At 51.0% G+C, this 23,653-nt stretch overlaps 10 protein-coding genes across 10 annotated transcripts; 5 read left to right on the top strand and 5 right to left on the bottom strand.

The window, feature by feature from the left end:
- Positions 1-1,452: 1,452 nt before the first annotated feature.
- Positions 1,453-3,036, top strand: PMZ80_002368 (uncharacterized protein; the record flags this gene model as incomplete). The annotated part of the gene is made up of 1 exon (XM_064870801.1): positions 1,453-3,036. The coding sequence occupies one exon, from the start codon at positions 1,453-1,455 to the stop codon at positions 3,034-3,036; it is 1,584 nt and encodes a 527-aa protein (XP_064733254.1).
- A 602-nt stretch (positions 3,037-3,638) lies between these two features.
- On the top strand, positions 3,639-4,553 carry PMZ80_002367 (uncharacterized protein; the record flags this gene model as incomplete). The annotated part of the gene is made up of 1 exon (XM_064870800.1): positions 3,639-4,553. One exon carries the CDS (start codon positions 3,639-3,641, stop codon positions 4,551-4,553), a length of 915 nt encoding a protein of 304 aa, XP_064733253.1.
- Positions 4,554-5,946: 1,393 nt separating this feature from the next.
- Positions 5,947-6,852, top strand: PMZ80_002366 (uncharacterized protein; the record flags this gene model as incomplete). Its single annotated transcript, XM_064870799.1, has 1 exon — positions 5,947-6,852. The coding sequence occupies one exon, from the start codon at positions 5,947-5,949 to the stop codon at positions 6,850-6,852; it is 906 nt and encodes a 301-aa protein (XP_064733252.1).
- A 292-nt stretch (positions 6,853-7,144) lies between these two features.
- Positions 7,145-7,672, bottom strand: PMZ80_002365 (uncharacterized protein; the record flags this gene model as incomplete). The annotated part of the gene is made up of 1 exon (XM_064870798.1): positions 7,145-7,672. One exon carries the CDS (start codon positions 7,670-7,672, stop codon positions 7,145-7,147), a length of 528 nt encoding a protein of 175 aa, XP_064733251.1.
- Positions 7,673-8,079: 407 nt separating this feature from the next.
- PMZ80_002364 (uncharacterized protein) lies at positions 8,080-9,620 on the bottom strand (the record flags this gene model as incomplete). The annotated part of the gene is made up of 2 exons (XM_064870797.1): positions 8,080-9,469; positions 9,520-9,620. The coding sequence occupies 2 exons, from the start codon at positions 9,618-9,620 to the stop codon at positions 8,080-8,082; spliced, it is 1,491 nt and encodes a 496-aa protein (XP_064733250.1).
- A 1,290-nt stretch (positions 9,621-10,910) lies between these two features.
- PMZ80_002363 (uncharacterized protein) lies at positions 10,911-12,031 on the bottom strand (the record flags this gene model as incomplete). The annotated part of the gene is made up of 2 exons (XM_064870796.1): positions 10,911-11,849; positions 11,894-12,031. 2 exons carry the CDS (start codon positions 12,029-12,031, stop codon positions 10,911-10,913), a joined length of 1,077 nt encoding a protein of 358 aa, XP_064733249.1.
- A 693-nt stretch (positions 12,032-12,724) lies between these two features.
- On the bottom strand, positions 12,725-13,492 carry PMZ80_002362 (uncharacterized protein; the record flags this gene model as incomplete). Its single annotated transcript, XM_064870795.1, has 2 exons — positions 12,725-13,341; positions 13,387-13,492. The coding sequence occupies 2 exons, from the start codon at positions 13,490-13,492 to the stop codon at positions 12,725-12,727; spliced, it is 723 nt and encodes a 240-aa protein (XP_064733248.1).
- A 2,872-nt stretch (positions 13,493-16,364) lies between these two features.
- RPB10 (DNA-directed RNA polymerase II subunit L) lies at positions 16,365-16,643 on the top strand (the record flags this gene model as incomplete). Its single annotated transcript, XM_064870794.1, has 2 exons — positions 16,365-16,400; positions 16,458-16,643. 2 exons carry the CDS (start codon positions 16,365-16,367, stop codon positions 16,641-16,643), a joined length of 222 nt encoding a protein of 73 aa, XP_064733247.1.
- A 1,132-nt stretch (positions 16,644-17,775) lies between these two features.
- PMZ80_002360 (uncharacterized protein) lies at positions 17,776-19,013 on the bottom strand (the record flags this gene model as incomplete). The annotated part of the gene is made up of 2 exons (XM_064870793.1): positions 17,776-18,084; positions 18,132-19,013. The coding sequence occupies 2 exons, from the start codon at positions 19,011-19,013 to the stop codon at positions 17,776-17,778; spliced, it is 1,191 nt and encodes a 396-aa protein (XP_064733246.1).
- A 2,090-nt stretch (positions 19,014-21,103) lies between these two features.
- Positions 21,104-22,233, top strand: rrg1 (Protein-lysine N-methyltransferase rrg1; the record flags this gene model as incomplete). Its single annotated transcript, XM_064870792.1, has 2 exons — positions 21,104-21,161; positions 21,332-22,233. 2 exons carry the CDS (start codon positions 21,104-21,106, stop codon positions 22,231-22,233), a joined length of 960 nt encoding a protein of 319 aa, XP_064733245.1.
- Positions 22,234-23,653: the final 1,420 nt, after the last annotated feature.

Genomic DNA, 23,653 nt, shown 5'->3' with positions numbered 1-23,653 from the left:
TTCGGCATGCGTAGACCTCGCGAAGGAGCTGGCCAGGCGAAATCGCCAAGAGATAGCAGACAGGCACATTATCGCTCGCTAGGCCACATGTAGTATGCGAATGCTGCCGTAGGGTCGTGGCCTGCACGTGGCTAGATGTATCAAGCAAGATGATAGTCTCGGCGTTCCCATGGACGTCGCGACCTTCTAGATAGTCAAACAGAAGGACAAGGTTTGGTGGGATAAGAGTCAAGGCAGCGATATGGTTCGCTTTACCATTGTGGTCCTTATCTCTCAGTGGATAATACCAAGCATTCCAAGCATTGGCGCAGCGTCTTCTCTGCTCCAGGATCCGGGCGCCTCCACTGAAGCTGAAGAGATGGAGCGGGACTGTGGTCTCATCGCACAAGGAGGGCCTCGCACGACTTCCGCTGGTCAGCAGGGCCTGGAAGGTAAGGAGAGGCACAAAGTTCATCGCAGGCAGGGCACTCAGATATGTGACAGAAAGAAGATGATGGCAGCACAGTCTGACGGTAGGCGAATCACGAGAGATTGTCTGTGGATGACCCCACTGAACGGGAAGGTTCAGAGCACAGAGCTGTGCCACGGGGAAGGCTCATGTGAATGCCTTACTGCACTCATCATTCCATACAATTGCTGCCCTTGGCTGACAGAGTATCAACGTCGGAGCAACAGTATATTTCTATTCTGTAGGCACCTTGGCTATTAGAGAACCTCTCTTTCTTCGCAGTACCGGTCACTTGCGTATATTGATTCGTAGTGAAGCATCACGTTGGGTAAGGGAGGAAGCAGAATTGGGGTACGGTAAGTGCTTTTGTATCGTCCATGCCGTGGTTTTTGGGGAGGGCGCTGTGAGCCTTGCTAGAGTCGATAGCTCAAGGCATTGTGATCGATGGATGCACCAATGTGAGTGTGATGAAAGGCCACCGAAGCTACGAGCTGTACGTGATGCCATCGCGTGCAGAGCGTATGGGACAGAGGGTTAGGTTGGTACGGTGAGACAAGAGGTGGGAAAGCGCAAGTCTTGGCAGTTTCGTTCCTGCCGGCTCGACTGCCTCCAACTTCCACTCTTTTTGTGCCACGGCTGACAAAAGTGTATTCGAGAACACGCACTTGCGCTCTTGGCTGCCATTTCTAGACAAGTCAAAAGCATGGATGTACCTTCTCACCCGACGCCCAAACGAAGTGACCGCCCTAAGCACAAATTTTAGCAGGTTTGGCGGTCATCCGGCGGGCATTGCGGTCATTCCGTTGGGGCGTCGGGTGCTTCTGTAGCCTGGGGGAGCTGGTCGTCTATGCAACATCACGCAAAGCCTTCCCATTGTCCCTGATGGGAGCAATGATGCTCAACGTTAGCATGTTATGTAGCTGATGAGTCCTTTCATCATGAGACTATTCGAAAGGACGTTCCGTACACCACACCTCCAATAATCTCGGACTTCGATAGTGGTGATGCGACTCATCAATGCGAAGACCTACGATCTCGAAGATTTCTCCTTGAAAGCAATTCCAGAGTACGCCATCCTCTCGCATACTTGGGGCGATGATGAAGTCACGTACCACGACATGTCTTCACCGGACCGATCCGTAAGGCAAGGCTGGTACAAAGTTGCCCAAACCTGCCGCATTGCGCAGGATCACCAGCTAGACTATGTGTGGGTCGACACTTGTTGCATCGACAAGTCCAGCAGCGCCGAGCTGACGGAAGCAATCAACTCTATGTTTCAATGGTACAGAAAAGCATACAAATGCATCGTCATGTTGTCGGACCTGGTACCGTCGATAGAAGACGAGGTCAAAAGAGCTTTACCTGCTTGTCGCTGGTGGTCAAGAGGTTGGACTTTGCAAGAGCTCATAGCTCCCCGACGACTCAACTTTTATAACGCTTCTGGGACGCATGTGGGCTCGCGGGAAAGTCTCTCGGAAGCAATCAACAAATGTACAAACATACCTTCCAGAGTACTTGGCAGCCGGAGTGCTCTAATGACCATGTCCGTTGCGGCCAGAATGTCTTGGGCTGCCGCACGTGAGACGACACGTGTAGAAGACATGGCCTACTGTCTTCTGGGCATCCTCGGCGTCAATATGCCCCTCATATACGGCGAAGGTGACCGAGCTTTCCGCCGTCTCCAGGAGGAAGTTGTACGACGCGAGAGCGACTTGACCATCTTCGCATGTGAGCCGAAACATGGTCTGTTCGCCGACTCAGCTCGTGCTTTCAGAAACCAGGAGAACTTCGAACGGTATCCCAATAGCTTTCTGGATTTCTCGGTAACGAATAGAGGTTTGCGGCTCTCAGGCCAGACTCCTCTTAGGCTCTGTAGAATCAACGGAAATCCAAGGACGCCTCCATGGACGCTAGTGCTCTTTTTGGGCCATTTCGGAGACCTAACGACCTCGTCAGGCATATGTCTACGCAAAGTCGGGCCTAAGTTGTTTCGTAAGGATCCAGAGTTCTCTATGGTCTTTTTTCAAGGCTCAGAAATTGGTCGGCGCCGGCTGTTTTACGCTACGGATATTTATGTTATCATTGACTGGGACGAAAGCAAAAACCTGCTGTCAAAGTCGTTCAGAACAAGGGCCATTCACGTACCTGAAACCGACATCTTCAGCTTACAGGATGCCATCCCAGAAACACTATGGGACCCTTCGGACCGAATGCTGTTAAAGCCGCAACCATACAAGTGGTCTCGATATCAAATGGTGCTTGCAATGAGGTTCACTGCCGCCATACCCGATACACCCGAATTGGTTGTCCTGTGCGATGCCAGGGAATATCCACCAAAAGCAGTTCTGTGCGTGTCGCAGGATCAATGTCGCATTGAGGACCTCTTGTTCCGCGGCAGCCGTCGCGAAGACTCAATGCCCTGGTTCGACTTAGAGCTGCACGCTCCCTCCATTCGCGAACTGTCTGATACTATCAAGGTCGACACAGACTCGAAATCTTACACCATATCGGTCTCGCTTCGCCAACAGAGGCTGGAACCTGGATCACCTCTGGATGTGGTACTCGAAGTCGTTGAACAGCCACAGTGATGTCCACCTGACAGCAATCGGATCCTCGCATGCCATCTTTCGATGCAAGCAACGTCCTGTTCATATCGAAGCTAAGACTGAGGCGCAAACGATGCGTCGAGCAACATCCTGCATAGATTGGTCTGCTAGCAATCTGTCTTGCTCACAGAGTCACGTGATAGCAGCAGGCATCGGGAACAAGACATCACAAAAAGACATAGCTTGTGGTACGGGGGCAAGAGAGCTGCTTGTGAGAAACACTTGTGGTTGCACGTCTAGCACGATCACCAGGTAGCGACAGGGTTCATCGAGGCGGTAGTACTTCCGCTGGAGGCCGTGCCCGCCTTGGGATGCCTAGTCATGCTCAGTACGGCCTCTAGCGGAAGTACTACCGCCTCGACGAACCCTGTCGCTACCTACCTGGTGCGATTGCCCTATGCGTCGCCGAAGCATTGTTAAGGAGCCATGACGCTGAAGTGACGTCAATCGTTATCTCTATTAATCAGCAGCGACCGTTTCATACGGGATGTGAAGCTACAATACGTTGTATATATATGTTCAGACGGCATGGCATACGAAGCACCTGTCGTACGTCTACAGGAGGATATACAAGCAACAGCAATATGGCACAAACAGAGTTCTTCACCTCCATTGGAATACATCGCGCTGCGATCATATCCGAAGAGCCCGAACTGGTTCGAATCAAGTATATCGACACAAAACCATCCTCTAGCGGCTCAAAAGGCACGATACTCCTTATACATGGCTGGCCGCAGACTTCGTACCAGTTCCGAAAAGTGATTCGATCACTGGCCGATGAAGGGTACCGGGTGATCACTCCTGATTATCGTGGCTCAGGTGACTCGTCGAAGCCGATGAACCTCGAAGGCTATCGGAAGGTCACAATGGCCGCAGACCTCCGCAGCCTCCTACGAGACCACATCGGCATCAAAGACAAGGTGCATGTTGTTGGCCATGATATTGGGGGTATGATAGCGCATGCCTACGCGGCCAGCTTTCCAAATGATACAGCAAGCATCATCTGGGGCGAATGTAGGCTGCCCGGGTCGACGTCCTATCATGATACGAAAGATAGCCTCCAGCTATTTCATTTCAACTTCCACAAAGTGCTTGATCTCCCCGAGATACTGATCAAAGGCAACGAAAGAGCTTACCTGAAGCACTTCTACGATAAAATCTGTTACAATGCTGCAGCTATAACACCTGGCGATATGGATTACTATGCACAGCAATATGCACAACCAGGTGGTATACGTGCAAGTATCAACGTCTATCGATTGTTTGAGAGGGACGCCGAGGACAATGTGGCTATGAGAGAGAAGAGTGGGAAATGCAAGGTACCCTGCTTGACGCTGTGTGGGGACAAGAGTTTCATAGCCAGTGCTACCCCAGATGAGGCTGCGGAGTTCTACGAGCAGTTCGAGAGCGCTGAGATTGAAGAAGCGATGCACTACGTTGCCGAAGAGAACCCGAAAGGGTTTGTGCGGGAGCTCTTGAAGTTCATCGGGGCTCATTGATTCAGCACCTCTCTGTCAACCATTCAACTATTCATCCAAAATTTAGGCCCCGTGCCTCCCAGCCTTGTGGTTACTCTCCATGCCGTGTTCAAGTGGTTCTTACTCCAGTTGGAATACGGTGCTTGTCGTGCACTCCTTGGCTCTACCACGGGAAGAACCTGAAGTTCACGCAAAACGAACAAGACAGTAACTCTATTTCAGATGTATAACTACAGAGAAGGCACAGTAGAAGACAATACGAACCAAGAACGAGCCGGAACTGAAGTTGAACAATGATTTAGATTCGGTACAACAGAAGTGTCATAAACAGTTGAGTTACATATACGCTCTGGCCTGCAGTGTTTCCATAAATTCCGGTGTATCGTTTGTATGCTGCTCAACATTGCTAAAGCAACAAGTGGTACACGGCTCGTGGGATGGCGAAGCCTCCCAATGCACGAGCCCGAAATGCGAGTGCTGTTAGCCCGCTCCCACACTCTTGTCCAGGACAAACTGAAAGGTCGTGTCGGCCTTGAAGTGTCGTTGCGAAGTTGAGGATGGCTCCGCCCGGACAACCAAACTGGCGGCGATTATGCTTGGAGTTGTCCATGAAGCGTCCGTACCTCGTTGGGCGTTAAGAGCCTAAAGTGCAGACCCCAACGATAATTTAGGCGTGCTGTCCGGCTCAGAGGCGCCCTCGGCGCCTAGAGCTACGGTGATTCCTTCTGACATAAAAGCGGCCACTTTGGTCGTCCGGGCGGAAGATGGGATCCGACCTTTTTCGGATCGACCACTGGCAGAACACTGCCGGCCCCGACCTTGGCAACTGCATCTATGGTGGCGGTGGAAGACCGTTTGCTTACTCTAAAGCCAAGCTTGCGGGGTCTCCATGCTTTGTAGCTTCTCCTCACACACTGCATCTAGACTCATGAGCTGAACGCAAAAGTTTGACTCTGCATGTATATCTACCCAAGATTCAGAGCAATGGACGATCTCCACGTGTTGTTATGATCGACATGAGTGCTTCGTCGTGTACATCCATGGCCTATGTTCTAGCCCGAGGAGCACGCCAATGGCTACAGTAGGCGATTCGCGGACTCTCTCAAGTGTTCGTCGAGCACACAAGAAATCACGGGGAGGATGCAACCAGTGCAAGAGCCGCCGCATCAAGTGTGACGAGCATGGACCTCCGTGCTATAGTTGCGTCGCCAGGGATCTAGTGTGTCAATACTCCTCAACAGCTGAGCTGGTACGGAGGCCATCAGCCACGACAGAACGCAGACCTTCAGTCACAACAGAACGAAGGCCTTCAGTCACAGTAGATTCGGATGCACAGTTGTCGAATCAGTCCCCAATCTCAATTGATATAAACGATTCGCTACAAGAAGATCGCCACCTGTTCGAACTCGAACTTATGCATCAATGGTCCACGAAAACATACCTAACATTCTGCCATCAACAAGGTCAGGAATACGAGCAAGATGAGCGTGAACTTTGGCAAGAGGTAATGCCGAAGGAAGCGCTAAGGCTCAAATACCTGCTTAATTCCACCTTCGCAGTGACCAGCCTGCACATGGCCAGTCTTGCAGACCACCCAGTCACCAGAGAACAGTACGTCACAGCAGCAGTCGAGTACCATAACGCTTCGCTTGCGCATTTCATGCAAGCTTGGCCCCAAGTCACAGAGCACAGTTGTCGTGCGATCTACGTTACATCCATGGGGTACTTCGTCCTTACCATGGCGATGCCACACATCGCTCCCATGCGAGGCGAACCTCAGACCGTCGAGCAGAGCATATTCGCCCTGCTAGTGCTTTACAAAGGTCCGCGAAGGCTGCTGCGCATGTTCGGAGAGCAACTAACCGCACGGCCATTAGGCGCTACGTTTGCCAAGAAGGACATGCGGCAGTTCTCAAGACGCGACGAAAAGTTTCTACAAGCGCTAGATCGGTTACGAAGAATTAACGATATGCAGTATTCGAAGCACTTTCTGAACTTTCACAAGGCTAATCAAGCTGCTTTGCGAGAGTTGCAGGAGTGCTCGACTCGATTCATCAATGGCGTGGACATGGCGATCATCGGGTGGCTGACATTGCTTGATGATGACTTCATAGATCTCTTACAACAGCATCAGAACCTCGCCATTCTAATCATGATGCATTGGGCGGTGCTGCTAGAGAGGCCGATGGAAGCATGGTGGTTGCTGCGGTCCGGACGTGCCTTAGTTTACGAATTGTCTGAGTCGCTTTCAGATCTTACGAGAGACGAACAGGAAGCGCGCGACTGGTGTCAATTGCAGGTTAGTAGTCCGAACAGCTGATATGATATCAGCATGATCTGACATTGATATCATCTGTGATCTGTTATGTATCAAACGCTGGACGGTTGCCACTCATGGAATATGGAATGGACCCGCCAATTACCTGAACCACAAACATAGGCCTAGTTTTGTGGATTCTGTAATCCTCCAGCCTTCAACAATGAGCCAGTCGTCGTAATCTGAGGCATCCTGGGCCATGCCATCATACTGGCATCGTGTATCTTTCTGAGAGGACCGACATCACAAACCTTAGGCATGAATCAAGGGCGCCGAATGCCCAAAAGCGCAGACGCTAAGGGTGCGCTGGTTGCCTAATGTCCTTCCAAAAGAACACCTCGTCCAGCAACCGCCCATCCTTGGGACTGATCCCATACTCTCTGACGACACCCAGACGCTCCCAGCCCAGCTTCGGGTAGAGCTGTTCCGCCCCTGTACCGACGGTAGTGTCGAGTATTAGATTCCACCTATCATTTTTGCGAGCTTGCTCTTCCAACTCTAACATAAGTGCAGACGCGGTGCCCCGACGCCGATGGAAGCGCGAGACGAACAAATTCTGCACATTGGCCCTGAAAGGTCCGGTCTCCGAGGCGGGAAGCGACAGGGAGATGACGCCCGAGACTTCCAATTTGGGTTCCTCGGCGAGCACGGGCCACTCAGCCGCGTCGAATGGTGGCATGAGTTCTGTTCCGGATCCGTGTCGCTCGGACACTGGTGAGAGCGAGATAATGATTACTCGACTGTTGGTGGTCGTCTCTGCAAGGAAACTCTCCCAGCGTTGAAGCATTCGTTCGTAGGAGAGTGGTGGGATGAAGGTTGCCATTGTGTGGTCGTTCAGTATACAAGAAGCGTGAATGTATACGATGCTTTTGAGTATAGCAGCGTTGTGTGGTGTGGATGTTGTAAGGACATGGATGCCCGCAGTGAGTGACATCTTGGTGTAATAGGCTGGCGTGAGCTCGAGAGTCAAGACTGGGCACTGATGCGAGTGGTTCTTCACTTGAGTGATGGTTCGATGTTGCCTCGCTTTTGCGACTTTGAGACTGCGACAAGGGGGACGCTATGTTGTTACTGCATATTTGTAGGACGACTGGTAGTACCTGTGAATGACATGTGAATGAAAAGTCGAAATGCAATTAGATATGCACCGGGGTGGACCCTGTCGTTCCTAGCCTGTAACTTTTGTCGACAAAGGTGCTGATCTTCTCTTCACCAATCATTGTGGAAACATCACCCACTAGAAGACCTGCTCAATGCATTGAATGCCTTGGGGAACGTGTTCTCCAGGGTCAAAATATCGTCCTTGTTGTTGTAGAGCTTGATCAAATCAGCCAGAATGCGGAGAGTGTTTCCGCTGCACTCGCCATATCTTTCCACGCTGAATTCGAAAGCGAGCTTCGTATACTGCTGGGCCATATCGACATCCCTTCTCGAGAAGCAGATCCGCGATAAGTCTTCCCATGCGATCCATTCCTTTCGGGCTGCACTGTCAACATACGAATCCGCGTTGACAACGCTATCTTGCAGTAGCGATCGGAAGGCATCCTCTGCCGCCGAGGTGAGCCCTTGCTTGGCCAGAATCCTGCCCTGCCAACGACGCACACGATACGTGTAGTCACAGTGGCTACCAGCCATACGGATTGACACATCGAGAAGTTTCTGGCACTGCTGTATTGCTTCGTCCAGGTTGTCAGTCCCTATCAACAGCTTCATGAACAACTCTCTTGCTTCGTATACTCCATCAAAATCCTTGTGGTCGAGAGTCTCGGCCCTTTCTACGAGCTGTCGAGCAATCGCCGCTTTTGTGTCGGTCGACGTTAGATCGATAGAGGCAACTGCCTCCAGGATTCGGCTCAAGGGGTGCGCCGGTCCGAGACATGCAGTCCCTTTGGCCTTCTCGACGAAGTAGCGCAGAGTCCGTTCTAGATAGCCCCTGGCGACGTAGGAGCAATCGATGAAGCAGATCCAAAGGAGGTCGCTTAACAGACGCAGAGTAGGCTTGAGCAATGCTTGCTCGGTTTGCTGACCAGCTGCCACCATTAGCTGAAGTGCTTGTGAAGAGTTGCCAACGTCCAACATCTCGAACGCCTGGTAGTACTGTGAGTAAGAGCGCCAAGGAAGCAGTTTGCCGGGTTCTTCAAGCGTCAGGCTGGAAATTCTGGGTGAGGACCATTGCTCGTCTACTGTTGGAACTTCACCTCCCCAAGCACAAAAGAGGCAATACTCTTGTATGTAATGAACAGCTTGAGTCAAGCACTGCGAAGCATCAGGTAGCTTGATGACTCTTTCTGGACACTCCCCAACACTGCAGGGTGAACGCTGCGGTTGCGCTTTGGTAAGCGGGATTCTGTCAGCACTATTTGCTTGAATAGCAGGCGCATGAGCCCGTGTACCGGTTGACCCAGATGCTTGGTGAAGACCATAGACTCGTTGGTGGCGTTCACGATCTCTTTGCCATCGCTTCAGCCTGTTTTGAGGACACTTTCGACCTTGAGCATGTGTTGCATGATGTTCACTGGGTGGTTCAGACGCTGTGGCTAACTGAGCTTCCTTCTCAGCAGCGCTGAAGTTCTTGCCTGGAAGATTCCACCGGCGTGGTAATTTCTTGTATGCGGAGACTCTGGACACGATTAGAATCGTACTTGCCAGTACCGATATGGGCGCACTTACGAAGCAGTATGACCATGATTCGCACTGATGAGCATCGCGATTTCCTCAAACGTGTATCCATCAAGATAATATTGCTCGAAGTGGGGTCTTACCTTCTCCATGTCGTGGAGCACTTCCTCCCGTGGTCCAGGATAAGGTTCAAGGAATGCACGCTCATGCAGTCACTTGTCTTCTCGCTCTCCGTTTTGTTTAAAGCTTCTACTTGTCAGTGACTAGAGTCCGCTTCGACAGCTAGATCGTCGTTGTATAGCCTGTCGTGATTGCGCATGCATACCATGATGAGTAGCACATGGCACAATAGATTGGAGCGGTGTTCATCAAGATTTATACTTCGTCAGCCTGACTGATCATACCTTTGTAAAGCACATACCCCGATTCTCGTGTTAGTAAACCCCACGCATCGACAGTTCTGCCTTGCAGAAAGGACCAACTTCCCTAAGGCGATAATACGAGCCAGGTGAAGTAGAAGGTGCTGTATCTCCTGCCCTTTTGGCCGAACCACCAACGCACGATTCCACGCTAGGGTCTTTTGAGAATAGCTCAAAGGTCCCAAGAACACGCTAACCTAGCAAAAGTTCTCCTCGTGTTCGCCAAAAAGACAGCCTTGAACTACATGAACACAATGTTGAAAGTTCATTGTGATATGGCCGCCTACTGGAAGGCTGCCTTCACGAGCGCAACGCTGGGCCTCCAGATATGCAACAAGCGAGAAGCAGTCGCTCACCTCAGCACCACTCACCGCATCATTCGCATCGTCAAACGGACCAACCCAAATGTGAATTCTACTAAATGACATAATAGCACTGGCGCCCTCCTGGTGTGCGAAATCGTGGGTTATGAACCTGAAGACAAAACATGATTGTAAAGATGGCATCTTGAGGCTGGAGTATGGATATGAGATTGCTGGAATGAGCTCCCCATCCCATCGTTTCCTAGTTCTCGGCACAGGCAGTCTGATCACCAGCTCATGACCGCGAAGTGTGCTCAATATCAGAACGTCCGGACAGGAGAACCACCTGACCCTTCGTCGGTCCGCCCCGCCTTTCATCGAGGGTACCACGATCTCCTCAGGCCATGATGAAGGCCGTCAGCGCCATCGCATTTGAAAAGGCGAAGTAGCCATTGACCCCTTGACTCCCATTCAGTGAACGACATCTTTCGTACTTGCCATGAAAATGACACCAACAGAACCAGGCAGAAAGACGCGCCGAATTCCCAGAAGATCGAGGCGCGGAAAGTGAATTATGTGGGAAGACGTACATGGTGGTGTAAGTAAGGATACTTATGATAAAGAAGCTCAACAGCAGAATGCCCCATTGCATGCACATGCGCGAAGTAAAAGGGCTTCGTGTGATATCTAGAAAAGTACGCGCCTCAGACGTCGAGCAACGCTACGTTTCATAATTACAACTCAAAGCTTTCTCCTCCACAACACCGCCCTCTAGTGCTAGCTTTCCCATCTTAGCATGCATTGAACCCACGCAATCCTTCCCCAACTGCAACCTCAACACCCTTCCAACCTCCTTCCCTTCACCATCTTTCATAACACTAGGCCTCAATACCTCCTCAACAACAACACCCGCGGCCGCCTCCGGATCAATACTCTGCACCCCATGACTCCCCACAATGGCCTGCAGAACATAATCCGCCATCGTCCCCTTATACGCATCCGGCAACGGCCTCAAACCCTTCGAGACCTTTTCGGGATCCACGAACGAAGTCCTCATCGCGCCGGGCTGCGCAATCAACACACGAATCCCAAAACTCGCGACTTCCTCCGCCAGAGCCTCAGATACACCTTCAAGCGCCCATTTACTCGACGCATACATACTTACACTAGCGTGCGGATCCCAGAATACACTACTGCTGATGTTGACGATCGTGCCACGGCCCGCCTGGCGCATGCCCGGAATAACGGCTTTCATAAGTCGCATGGGCCCAAAGAAATTGGTCTCGTATTGTGAGCGCATGAGGTCAAGCGGCATATCTTCTAGGACGCCGCCGACGCCGAAACCGGCGTTGTTGATGAGGACGTCGATGGGTCCATATTGGTCGAGGATAGTGGAAAGCTGAGACTCGAGGTTTGGCGAGGAGACGTCGAGAGTAGCCCAGGTGCCGTTTGAGTGGGATGTGATCTCGGCTACGGCTTCAGGCGATGAGGAGGGATTGCGTGAGGTGGCGATGACGTGTTGGTTTGGATGGCGCAGGACTGCGCGGGCGAGGGAGAGGCCGAAGCCTGAGGAGCAACCTGTTATGAGCCACTGCATTGGAGGTTTGGTAGATGTCGTTTTGTTGTACTCATTGGTGTGTGAATTGATCAACCTGAGGAGCTGGTTGTGGTGTTATAGTTGTGGCGCCGTGACGTTTTCGATACTGCCTGCGGACTCGGCTTCATGACATACTTGACTAGATCGGAGACGGGCGAACATTGTATAGTCATTGTCCCTTCCCGGCCTGATCTGTCAGCGGGCAAACCGTTTGTGCTCGAGATGTTGTCGACTTGCCACTCCATAGTGGCAGCAAATCTAGAAGGCAGTCGTGAGATACGCGAAAGAGGCTACCTGATTCGGTCCACCCTTGAAATAAGGCGACCTATGTCTTCTGGCAAGATCTAGCGGGTCGTGCGGCTGCATATTCCTCCGCTACGGCCGAGCAGTCAATGCAGGCTTTCCAGTTGTTCCGAATATTGTATGATACGGCCATAAGAATATGACCTGTTCTCGATCGAGTCCAGTGCGGCAGCGTCAACGACCCAATGGTTGATTCAAAGGCAACCACGACGAGCCAGGCCAACCAGACAGCAAGCATTATCCGTACAGACCACATGGTCGCATTCTGCCTGCGAAACAGAACTCGTCCCAGGTCAGTTGTAGAAGGAGGTAAGTAACTCGACCGCATCCAACACGCTTCCGTATTGACAATCGAAGCCCTTGCACAGGACCGCTAGAAACAACCTTTCCTCGGCAATCACTAGCACTTTTGAGGTGGGATTGTTTTAGATCGAGCTTGGTGAAAGCTTTTGTGTAATGGTCGGAGCATATTAGGAGTAGGTCGTCTTGAGTGTGGTTGTCTCGCTGACAGACCGGACACATGACGTCCTGGATTAGTCCACGATTTCGATTGGCTGTCCGCAGTTGGACGTCTGTCGATCAGCCTTTGTCGACACGCAACGAGTAGTGACTCATTACTGGAAGATGGCCACGAGCTACATGAAGTGCTGCCAGTAATCGTCGGTGAAGAAGTCGGAGAAAAAGGTTGCAGAAGGCATAAGCATCTCGTCGTCTGTGAGAGTCCCACCAGAGCTTTCAAAAAGCAACTCCGTACTCTCACCCGACGCCTTCATTTGAGCCGTGTACATAGCTTCGTGAACAGCTTTGACTCTTTGTAGCGTGCCTAGTAGCATTGAGAACAACTGTGACACATTCTGGGACTCTGAGTTCCGGGCGTCTCTCTCCCTTGTACTCTCAGCCAATGCTCTTGCGCTATCAAGTGTTTGTGTCAGTCTGTCCATACATTCAGAGAAGTCTAGCACACTTCTCATATATGCATGATCCCAATCTTTCGTCCGAAACAAGGACAATTTGGAGAGAACCACAATTGCATGACCTAGAGAAGTCCATGTGGTATAGGGAAGGACGAACAGTGTCGCGAGTGGAATTGAGTGAAAAGCGTCGAAGCATAACCTTGCTGAGTCCAGGCAGGCATGAAGCATGTGCAGTCGTGCAAAGCGGTACATCGCGTATGGTGGTGGCTCGTCGGCTTCATCAATCGCTTTCTCATATAAGAAGATCTTAACGATGTAGAGATGTAGTGAGAGAAGGGCTAAACATGTTAGCTTTAGAGGTCCCATAGCCCAATCCTGCCTACCATTATGAGGAGTTCCTTCCGGGATAGAGCTTTCCATTCGCAGCAAGTCCGCTTCCAATGTCTTTACACAAGCGAAGGTGGGAGATGAGGTGAAGTCAGGTGTCATATGATGGTCGTTCTGGGGAAACGCGCGAGCGATCCAATCTGCCAGGCCATGGAGGCGAGTCAGATGAACAACGGCAGTGTCCGTTTGGTACTCGGCTGCTTCACTCAAAATGCGACAACACTCATCCGCATATCTTGAATATCGTAGTGGCTCTATATCTCTGATGCACATGGACGTTCTGAAAGATGATTCTTAGCAACGGAACGGGGTGGTATGGATGACGTAGTGCCAGCACTCACACTGAGGTAAGAAAGAAACAGCCGAGGAACGTCCTCCGCTCTTCCAGAGTCCTCGTGGCAGATGGATTAGGAGCGGCTCTGTTTGGAACACTACCGGCCTTGCCGAAGTATCCAGCACGACCGAAGCCTGGCATGAAGCCGGTCGGCGAGATTCTTTTGTTGAGAGCGAGCTCCGTCATCACTGCCATGATTAGATGCACAAAGTTGCACACCTGTGAACTGAGGTCAAGATGGAAGTGATACCTGTGTAGACAGTCAATCACTTCTCGTCAGAATGGGAGAATGCACCGACCAATTCACATAGATGAGGAGACACTGGAGTAGATCAAGGTTGTGTTCCCCTTTGATAAGTAGGTCACTACTGATGATCTCTCGTATTTTCTTTGCGATTGTTGTTTGTCGAATCCTGTCGTTTCGACAGTCCACCATTAGGATAGCGAGGACAAGCAACGGCTTTTGTTCTTTGAGAGCTACAAACGTCATGCTTGGCGAGGTAAGTACAAATGGAAAGAGTGGCTCCATGTCTTTGCGAAAATCTTGCAGTATCGTCTCTCCTTCGGTGTCGCAACTGAGGGTGTGATCAATGAAGGCAGCAGCGGAAAGACCAGATGGAGCAGTGTCTGTTTCGATCGATGTTTGTCGGCAAGCTGCACGAGTAGCATCCGTACCGTTGAGTTTCTCTTCACGCTTTGCAACGTTGAATGGACTTGCTTTCCTGCGGCGATGAGCACCAGGTCTTTGGCTGATACATGCCCTGTTCAGACGCTGACATCTATTGTGATATGAGACTCATCACTACAGAAGGGAAAAGGTAGTCCAGTCACATACCTCTTGCATGTCTCTACTCCGGCCTCAGTCTCACACCTGGCTTTAAGTTTCGCACATGGCAGACAGGATTTGGGAATACGAGCACCGTCACATCCACTCGGCGGACTGAACCGAGGCATGGCGCAGGTTCTTCTTGCAAAGCTTGCATATAGAATGTTGTGAGAATGGAAAAGCAGGAGCGGGCACGGGATTCTGGAATATCACCCTTGTCTGAGTCGCTATACCTCTTTCAGTTATGGCTCTCTGACTTAGCGGTACGGATGCGCTTCATTGTGATGAATCGTGAAGAAGGGACGTTGAGCCTCCAATCTAGTGATGGGTTGCTTTACCTCTTGGGTTGAGAGAACGTTGGGCATATCCCCTCAAGGTCTGAGCTTACTGACACGTGTTCGCAAGTCCAGACATTGATGGGGTAATTCCTCGTTGGACGCCTAACGACTCTGTGACAAGTACTCCTGACCGGAATTCCGTGTCTGCGGTCATATTGCCCCGTCACTGTCCCTAACCTCTTTGAGAGCTGCCTGAAGCTGAGAAGAAATGGAGCAATACTGCCAATCTTCGGTACCCGAGGTTTCGAGCTTGTCCAAAAGTAAGATGTTCCGTACTGTGAAATTTGGGGAACAAGGTCAACTGGCCTCATTCACTGGAACATCCTTGACGCCTCGAGAAGTCGAGATTTTGAGAACAATCAAATGTGCTGTCAAGCCATGCTTCATCGCTCGTCTTACGGTTCGCCTAAATTTTCATGCGGTGGTCATGATATATCTACTCCGTAAGCTTTCAGGACGCGCTGCAATGAGACATTGGATGGCTTTTGCCAACATCAGGATGCATTCTTCTTCTCCCGTGAGTAGACTAGCTCGCCGTATACGGCGACATTTAAGATAAAAGACATAGTAATGACAGTATACGAGCGTAAGTAAAAGGCTCGGAAAAACTGACTCGTTCTATCCCAATGCGGCGATCCGAAGAAGCAGCACTCTAGCTTTAGAAGCCAGACTGTTGCTTCTAATAAAAAAAGTAAGGTCATCGCCGTGAGTAGAAAGGCGCCCGGCTTTTCGGCTTTCGGAGATTGCATTTTCTCTGCTACCAATCGGTATTCTGTAAGGCTAGCTACTCACGGCGAAAGACCCAGAAGAAGAATGCATCGCATATGTATTTGTACCAAAAGCCATCTATTGGACACCATCTAAGGATTTTTTCTGTCTAGAATGCTTCTACCGTGAGTGGAATAGCTCGCCGTAGGTAGCTAGTCTTAATGAGTAATCGCCAGATGCGGCGATTGACCTTCTAACGCTTAGAAGGACATTCTAAGCGCTAAATAGTGCCGTGATAGGAATAGTCTCGCCGAGTAACAAATCAACTTCTACTCCGAAGATCGTTTAGTTCTGTTAAAGTCGTCCGAGAAGTTAAGAGAAAGGGCTAATCTACTCACGGCGATGGCACTATCACACTTACGGCGAGGCCCACAGAAGCATTCTACACGAGAAAAAAATCCTCAGGTGGTGTCCATTGGTGAAGGCCATGTTAAAAGCCGACGCATTCACGTGACCAAGACCCGTCTACGGGCTTGGCAGCTACGCATCCGAGTCCCGAGCCGTGCTCAGCCTCGAGACTGGACAAATCCCACCGCAAGGCTGCAAGAACATTTCGCGACACTGAGTGCCTCTCGATCTCAGACAACCATTATTATTGAGCCAGTCGCAAATACCAGCCTACGACTAAAACCTGTTCAATCTCAGTACTTGCTGCGTCCTCCTCCTCGACCAATCTCTCAATACCAAAATCTACCAAACCCACACAAAATGATCATCCCAATCCGCTGTTTCTCCTGCGGCAAGGTAAATCACCTCACCCTTCCACCCTCCATACTCACTCACCACTAACGCCCCAACCAGGTCGTAGCCGACCTCTGGGAACCCTACATCGATCTCCTCATGAACAAAGTCCCTGACGGCGAAGCCCTTGACAAGGTCGGGTGTAAGCGGTACTGCTGCAGACGAATGATCATGACCCACGTGGATCTGATTGAGAAGTTGCTGAAATATGATCCGTCGGAACGGAAGACGAAGATTACGGTGTAGATGGACCAAGAATGGCTCTGGAAATGATCTGGATTCCCGAAATGGATCCTCTGGGTATGGCTTGAATGAACGATCAATTATGGGATGCAAATTGCGATGGCGTCTAGGGATCACGAGAAGGGGAGAAAAGCGATTGGGATTCGGACGGTGTTTGGCTTGGATGTGAATGGATTGGGCAGCGGCAACAAGATGAGCATCGCGATCTGCGGGTCAAAGAAGAAGGGATGTGAGAGACTTGCGAGAAGCGTATGTGATAGGAATGTGTTTCCACTTCTCTGCGCTATGCCATAGGCTCTCAGTCTCATGGGAGAGAGAGATGGAATCATGACCTCCACCCAATCCTACGCACGAGAAAGAGTCTTGCGAAAGAGCTGCAGAACTCCTGCCTATATCGCAGACTCAGCGATGAAACTTGACCACAGGAGAACAACCGTCCGACAGCTACGACCTCGTCTCGAGGACTGAGCTCTGAGGGTAGAAATACATTAGATATCCTTCAGGCGCTGGTGGTCGGGTCAGGACATGCATGAGTGAATGAGACTTCACGCAAAGGTCAGAGACTGCGTCGTGGACCTAGGGCTTATGAATATGGATTGACGCTTTCAATTCTCTTTGATCTGAATCTCTGAGTCTCGGTGCATGAATCATGCCGCATGAGTGTGGATACCTTATTGCGCAATTCGCATGAGGAAGGGGCAGATGGGAGGCCTTGTGAGTCTATGTCAACGACATCCCATCTTCATATGTCGAGGACCTAGGCGAGACATGTATTACTCCGTCGGCAGGGTGAGTCGAATGAAGATAGAAAGCATGTGGTCACAGATGTTATGGATGAGCATCGCATCAACGGTGAATTGGTGGGAGACCGCAAAATCAGAAGGAGAACTCGTAATCTGATTCTCATTATTCGTCAAAAGACCTCGAATACGAGTGGATAGAAGAAAATTCTTGGAATACATATACATTGAATCTGTACATGTCTGCCTTGTTTTGTATTACCTTTTCGCGCCCCGTACTGTCCTACACTCCCCACGACATTGGTTGTTTAGAGCCCCGCAGGCTATATTACCCCTATGTCCTACCCTTCTCTTACTCCTCGACCAAACCACCATTCTTCTCTTCGTTGAACCGCTTAGTTAAGCATCCTTGCGGCAGGGGCCGTGGTGTTGGCAGTGGGTGTCTTGCAAGGAAGACCGAAGCTGTACAGCCAAGCGGCGTTGTCGAACTCAGCGTAGTTGGTCTGGATCTGGCTGAGGTCTTCGGTGAGGATCATATGGTTGATACCCATGACGGAGGACTGAGTTGGGGTAGTTGCTTGCCATCTCCAGGTGATGGTGTTGCAGCTGTGCGAGACGAGGAGGGTCTGGACCTTGAGCTCAGGCTGGAGGATACCCTGGCCGTAGTCGAAGGCTTGTCGGGAACCGAAGGTGACACCGCCGAGCTAGGTCATGTTAGTTGCAGTCATGGTTAGGGGTGGAAAATACTTACAGGGAAACCGGCCATCCAGTTTATGGAGTCAGAGTAGTCCACGAAGTCCTCTGCGAGGTACTGGGCGGAGACATCGAATCGGTAGCCTCGGCCTGGTGGGCCTTGGGTGCCGTTGTAGCTGGTGAATTCAAGGAGGGTCTTGAAGGCCTCGGTGAATTCGGCGGCCTTTTTGTCGTCCAAGCACTTCTCTGGTGTACCAGTGGGTGTTGACACTGCGTGGGAGGTGGTTGTTGGGAGAGGTGCGGTGCACCCGTCACCTCCAATCTTTGTGACTGTGACAGTCTCTTTGCCGACTGTGACTGTCTCCTTGCCGACTGTGACAGTCTCTTTGCCGGCGGTGACAGTGCTGGTGACAGTGGAACCCTTGCCAGTCTCGGTGACGGTAGATGTGGTAACACCACCGGAGCAGCCAGACTTGGTGACTGAGATCACTGCAGTCGATGTGCAGACACCGGTGTTGCCACCGTGGCCGCCATTTCCACCACCTCCGATGTAGACGGTCTTGGTGGTAGTGGTTGCTGGGATGGTGATGGTGGTCTCACCGTGCACTCCCCAAGCACCGCAAGCGCTCTTGTAGCCGGCCTCGTCGCAAGCGGAGGCGTAGTTCGGGACCTCGTTGGGGCAGACGGTGACATCTCGCTTGTAGTTCTCCCACTCAGTTGGCTTAGGAGCATCTGTGATGGTGGTGGTCACTGTGACAGCGGAAGGAGTGACGATCGTCTTGATGAAGCTTGAGCAGTGCTCCTTTCGGAGACCGTCATCACCAAGAGCGGCCTTGCCGGTGACAGCTGCCAAACAGGCGTCTTCTCCTCGCTTCAGTGGGTTGGCAAAGGCAGCGCCAGCCATCGCCAGAGCGGCGGCGGATCTGAAAAGGGAAGGCATTATTGTTGTTATTAGTGTTGTGCTAACGAATGACTGAGGTCGATGACCTTGGATTGCTGCTTAAGGAAAGGACGATTGAGAAATCAATCGAATGACTTGTGAACGTTGACTGTGAAGGTTGACACAAAAAGACACACCAGAGCCATGAGGACCTACCAGACTTTTGTATAACACACCACTAGGAGCGGGAGATTGGCTTACTACCACCTGACGTGACTTCGTAGGCCATGCGCCGGATCAGGAGAAGCTGCACACACCTTGGCTGTCAGCACCGCAGGCTAGAACTGATCCTTTACGGCAGGATCTGGGGGAGCAGATCCTTTTGCCTGAAAGTCTTAACCATATCGATCCAGATATGGCTGAAGTGGCACGTCGAAGAAACCGAGACCTGGAGCCCCTGCAGAAGGGGAAATGGTTTTCTATCGATTTAGACCTGTTAGCGCCAGGTGGATGGATTTAGAGCGCGTCGCTGGATCAGCCATGAGCCATGTGTGATTTCGAGATCCGCTTGTGTTTACGCCAGCGGCCGCACACATGGCGTCCTTGATCCGACACCAGCATGGCAAAAGCGCAGCCATCTCAGAAAGTCGATCGCTTGACTAGGTAGCCCAGAGCAGCACAACGGTGACCTTCTGAATACGTCCATAGGTGACTGATCATTTCATCTTTGTGGATTTTGTTGCATAACTGTTACTGTCCTACGTCTAACAGCGTTAGCCACTGATGATGGAACGACCGCAAGCACTGGACGACTGTCCGAAGCAAGGCGTGTTCCATGCTGTGAAACGGAAGGAACGTGACGTGGGCTACGATGGGATAGGCATAGTGGCTCTTGGCTTAGAGAGTCGCTGGACGCTAAGACTGGGGTGCGCTCTCCTTTTCGGTTTCTGACGACTTCATTTGCAGAAGCCAAAAGTTTGGACTCGTGCAGCGTGGCGGCAGCGCCCGTAATCTCAATCTCGGTGCAACCACCAGATCATACCAGAGGTATGAGTCTCTACCTAACATGCACGATATGATTATAGGTTGCAGAGGGATGTGAGGGCGGCGACCTCATTGTACAGGTCATGGTCGTAACATTCAAAACTTGGTGGTAAAAAGTGGGCCTCAGAAAGACCGTCATCTTCTGTATTATCTTTACGGGTAGGGTGCCCAGGCCGCGCCTAAGATTAGGTACTGCCGCCTAGAGTCCACTGCTAAACGAAGCTCTCTTCAGGCGCCGAGCAAGTATTGTGGCTTAGAAAGACACACATAACGGACCCGCTTTTTAGCACCAAGTTTTAAATATTACGACCATGACCTGTAGGGAAGCAAACCACGCTCAGCTTGACAACATCACCCCAGTTTTGCGCGACTCTGGAGACATCTCTGTGTAGGACGAGATCTATCACTCCTGTGTCCATTGGAGTAGGCTGCATTTGGCTAATGGCTTGTTCGGTTGAGACTGCCTAAGTACAGTAGTAGTGTGGGCGCTTGTTGCTATCGATTTTTGGTCTGAATGCGGTGCTGCAAGCGAAATTGCAGGGGAGATGGATAGCCAATGGGGATGAGATCTGGTTGTGGGCAGATCTACCTAGTGGAACTTCCACTCATCGCGTCCTCACCTGGCATCTTCTGCAAGAATACTTTGAGAACATAGAACTCAATGACCAACAGGCGCAGTTTTCTCTGCTTGTCACGGCGTCGACATGGGATCACTTGGATAACAGCGTATCAATCTAGTATCTCAAGCGAGTAGTAACGAGAATCATACCAGAAAAGCATTCAGCAGAATAACGAGGATACGGAATGGTGTACGGTCTGGAACATGGTTAGCGTGCCTGCTAAGAGTTGTCCCGATTCGTGCCGTGTTTTCTCCTCGCTGTGGAGCTATAGCCAGCCACTGCAGGTTAGCCTTGCGAGTCGCTTTGATCGAACGTTCAGCTTCGGTAGCCAACGTCTTTTTAGATCGCAGTAACATCATAGGAGCGGTATCATCAGCAAGCCACCCCCGGTCAGAGCATGCTGCCTCTTCCCCTGCATGCTCAGGAGGCTTACTGATGCCCAGGCAGATGACTGATACCTGCCGGTTGGACGATCCTTCAAATACCATGGCACCCGCAGGCAAGGAGGAGGAGGAAGATGAGGTCCCGGTCGAAATGCTATATGGTAAGTCTGGACCAAGGCTCCAGGATCAGCCCTAAGATAGCACCGTCTATCTCGCCCTGTTCGTCGTTCATTAGACTAGCTGTCTAACCAGAAGCATCTTGGCGATGTAGTACACGACCTTCCCCAGCTCTACACAAGGCCACCCGCCCAAGCCTTGCTTGATGCCTTAGATCTCTTGCACAAACCAACAAGCACTTTCGATGATGACCTATCACAGCGCGACAGGGACACATCCAGGACGAGTCAAGTTGAGTCCTCAGGCGTGCCGCGCTACCTAACGAGCATCATCTCCTCCTCCCTGAAGTGGCTCGCGGAAGATGAGCAAGAGCGAGTTTGGGAGGTTGCCAGCCGGTGTTTGAGCGAACGGGCAGGCCGAAGCGCTGCACCTCCCATGACCAGATCCTTCAGGATCAATGATGTTCTATCACTTAATTTGCACGAGCCATCGCTTACTGAGGACAGTCTCGGACTGAAAACATGGACTTCGTCGTTATTGCTTTCTCGGAGATTGGCAGCTCTCTCGAAACATCTTCCTTCTGGTAGTCCGCGCATCCTCGAGCTTGGATCAGGTACAGGGCTTGTTGGACTGGCAGCTGCCTCAGTTTGGCAGAGTAATATCTCAGAAGTGATGCTGACAGACCTGCCTGAGATCGTGCCAAACCTACAGAAGAATATCGAGCTCAACGAGCACTTGCTACCTGATGGTAACCCCAGGGTACACAGCAGAATACTGGATTGGACTGACATATCTGATGTGCCGAACAATGTCGACCAAGCATATCCATTAATTCTTGCAGCTGATCCTATCTACAGCCCCGAACATCCTCGATTGCTCGTGGACACTGTTCGAAGATGGTTAAAATCTGCCCCTAACTCTCGGTTCATCATCGAGCTGCCACGCCGAGACGCTTATGCGAAAGAACGACAAGATCTCAAGCAGAGACTCGAAGCATTCATGGATGTCATTGAAGAAGGAAAAGAGGTAGGCTATGACGACTGGGAGACTGCAGATGGTCGACCGGCTGAAGTCGAGTGTTGGTGGAGTGTTTGGCAATTGAAGGGTGCCGGGTAAAAGGTAAACTAGTACTGACTTGCATTATTCAACATCCTCACCAAGACCAATTTGCAGCATGTCGCAGCATCGTCGTGGACTTCGCGCTCCGAGAGGTTTCGGAATCCACGAGACTACGAAATCCGGACACCTTCTTTGTCAATCTGAAAACATTTCTGAACTGCACGGTAGATGCGTACCAATGGCAGCCACGGTTCACCACATTAGGCGTCGAGCACGAGCTCATATGAACCGGCCTTTTGAACGAAATAGCACAGTCTAATGTTATGCTATGTATACAACACTTAACTAGCCACCATTGCGCTACTTAGCACTGTAGACGAAGTAACCTATTCGACATTCTGAACTTTACATATACATACGACCCCTACCGGTGCATACAGCAAGATCACGCTCCACAAATTCCGTCAATTGCACGCGCAGCTCCAGCCTGTCTCACAACCACGACGCTCAACGCACACAGACGCTCATCTGCACTTCGCTAATAGCAGTGCTGAATAGCAGCAGAGCTCAACTGCGCAGCTGATTGCGAAGTGTTGTTGTACAGCAATATGTTGGGCCTGAGACTGCCGACGAAGACCTAGTCTTCTCAGAAATCGATCCTCTCCTCGACCACCCCCCTTCGATTACGGCTGCTTCCCTAACTGGGTATCGTTTTGTGTGTAGCACAGCTGGCTACCACTGGCTGAAAGTCTTTACGCCCAGCGCGTCGGACTTAATGAAGAGGAGCTCGAGGAACACTTGCGTACATACAGCTAGTGACAATTACAGACAGTGACCAGCACACGCCATTGTAGGCATGGGCAGGCATATTTTCGACCACGAAAGGGCATTACTCAGAAGAAAATAATGAACACGCATTCCGGACCGGCATGCAAGTCTCAGCATGAACACAACATGAGCTTTAGCAGCGGATGCTTGCTTTCGCTACTAGGCAACCCACGGCTCTTCGAGATATCCCAAGGAACAGAACGGAATGGCTCAAGTCCTGCTGAGAAGAGGCTGACACCTTCCAAGTGGTCACGATGTGCGCTCCTGGTGAGATCCAGTGTTATTCACGCTCATGCTCGCATTGATGTTGCGGTTCGTGGTTAGCAGGAAGTATGGGCTTTTAAGGGCTTCGGTGATGCGCACTAGCTACTAGCACCCAAAACCATATCTGCCAGATGTCACCTCTGTTGGAAGCAAGGAAAAAGAAGGGATTTTGCATTGGGCCTTTTGGCTGCAGCCACTTTTATCCGAAGTCATCAGCCATGATTTTGTTGGTGCGAGACGAAGCTGGACAGAATGTCCTACGGCCATGAGATCGAAGGTTGCATCATTCCGTATTGTTTGAGAGGTGGTGCAGTAAGAGGGAGTGGGAGAGAATATCCAGATGAACAAACCATGTCATGTTCGCACTATGTAAACAGCCATAAGA

Source organism: Knufia obscura (assembly GCF_036327395.1).
Source record: "Knufia obscura strain CCFEE 5817 isolate CBS 148926 chromosome Unknown scaffold_2, whole genome shotgun sequence".
In the NCBI taxonomy this organism is placed as follows: domain Eukaryota; kingdom Fungi; phylum Ascomycota; class Eurotiomycetes; order Chaetothyriales; family Trichomeriaceae; genus Knufia; species Knufia obscura.
Note: the sequence above shows the minus strand (reverse complement) of the source record. Positions and strands in the feature narration are given on the sequence as shown.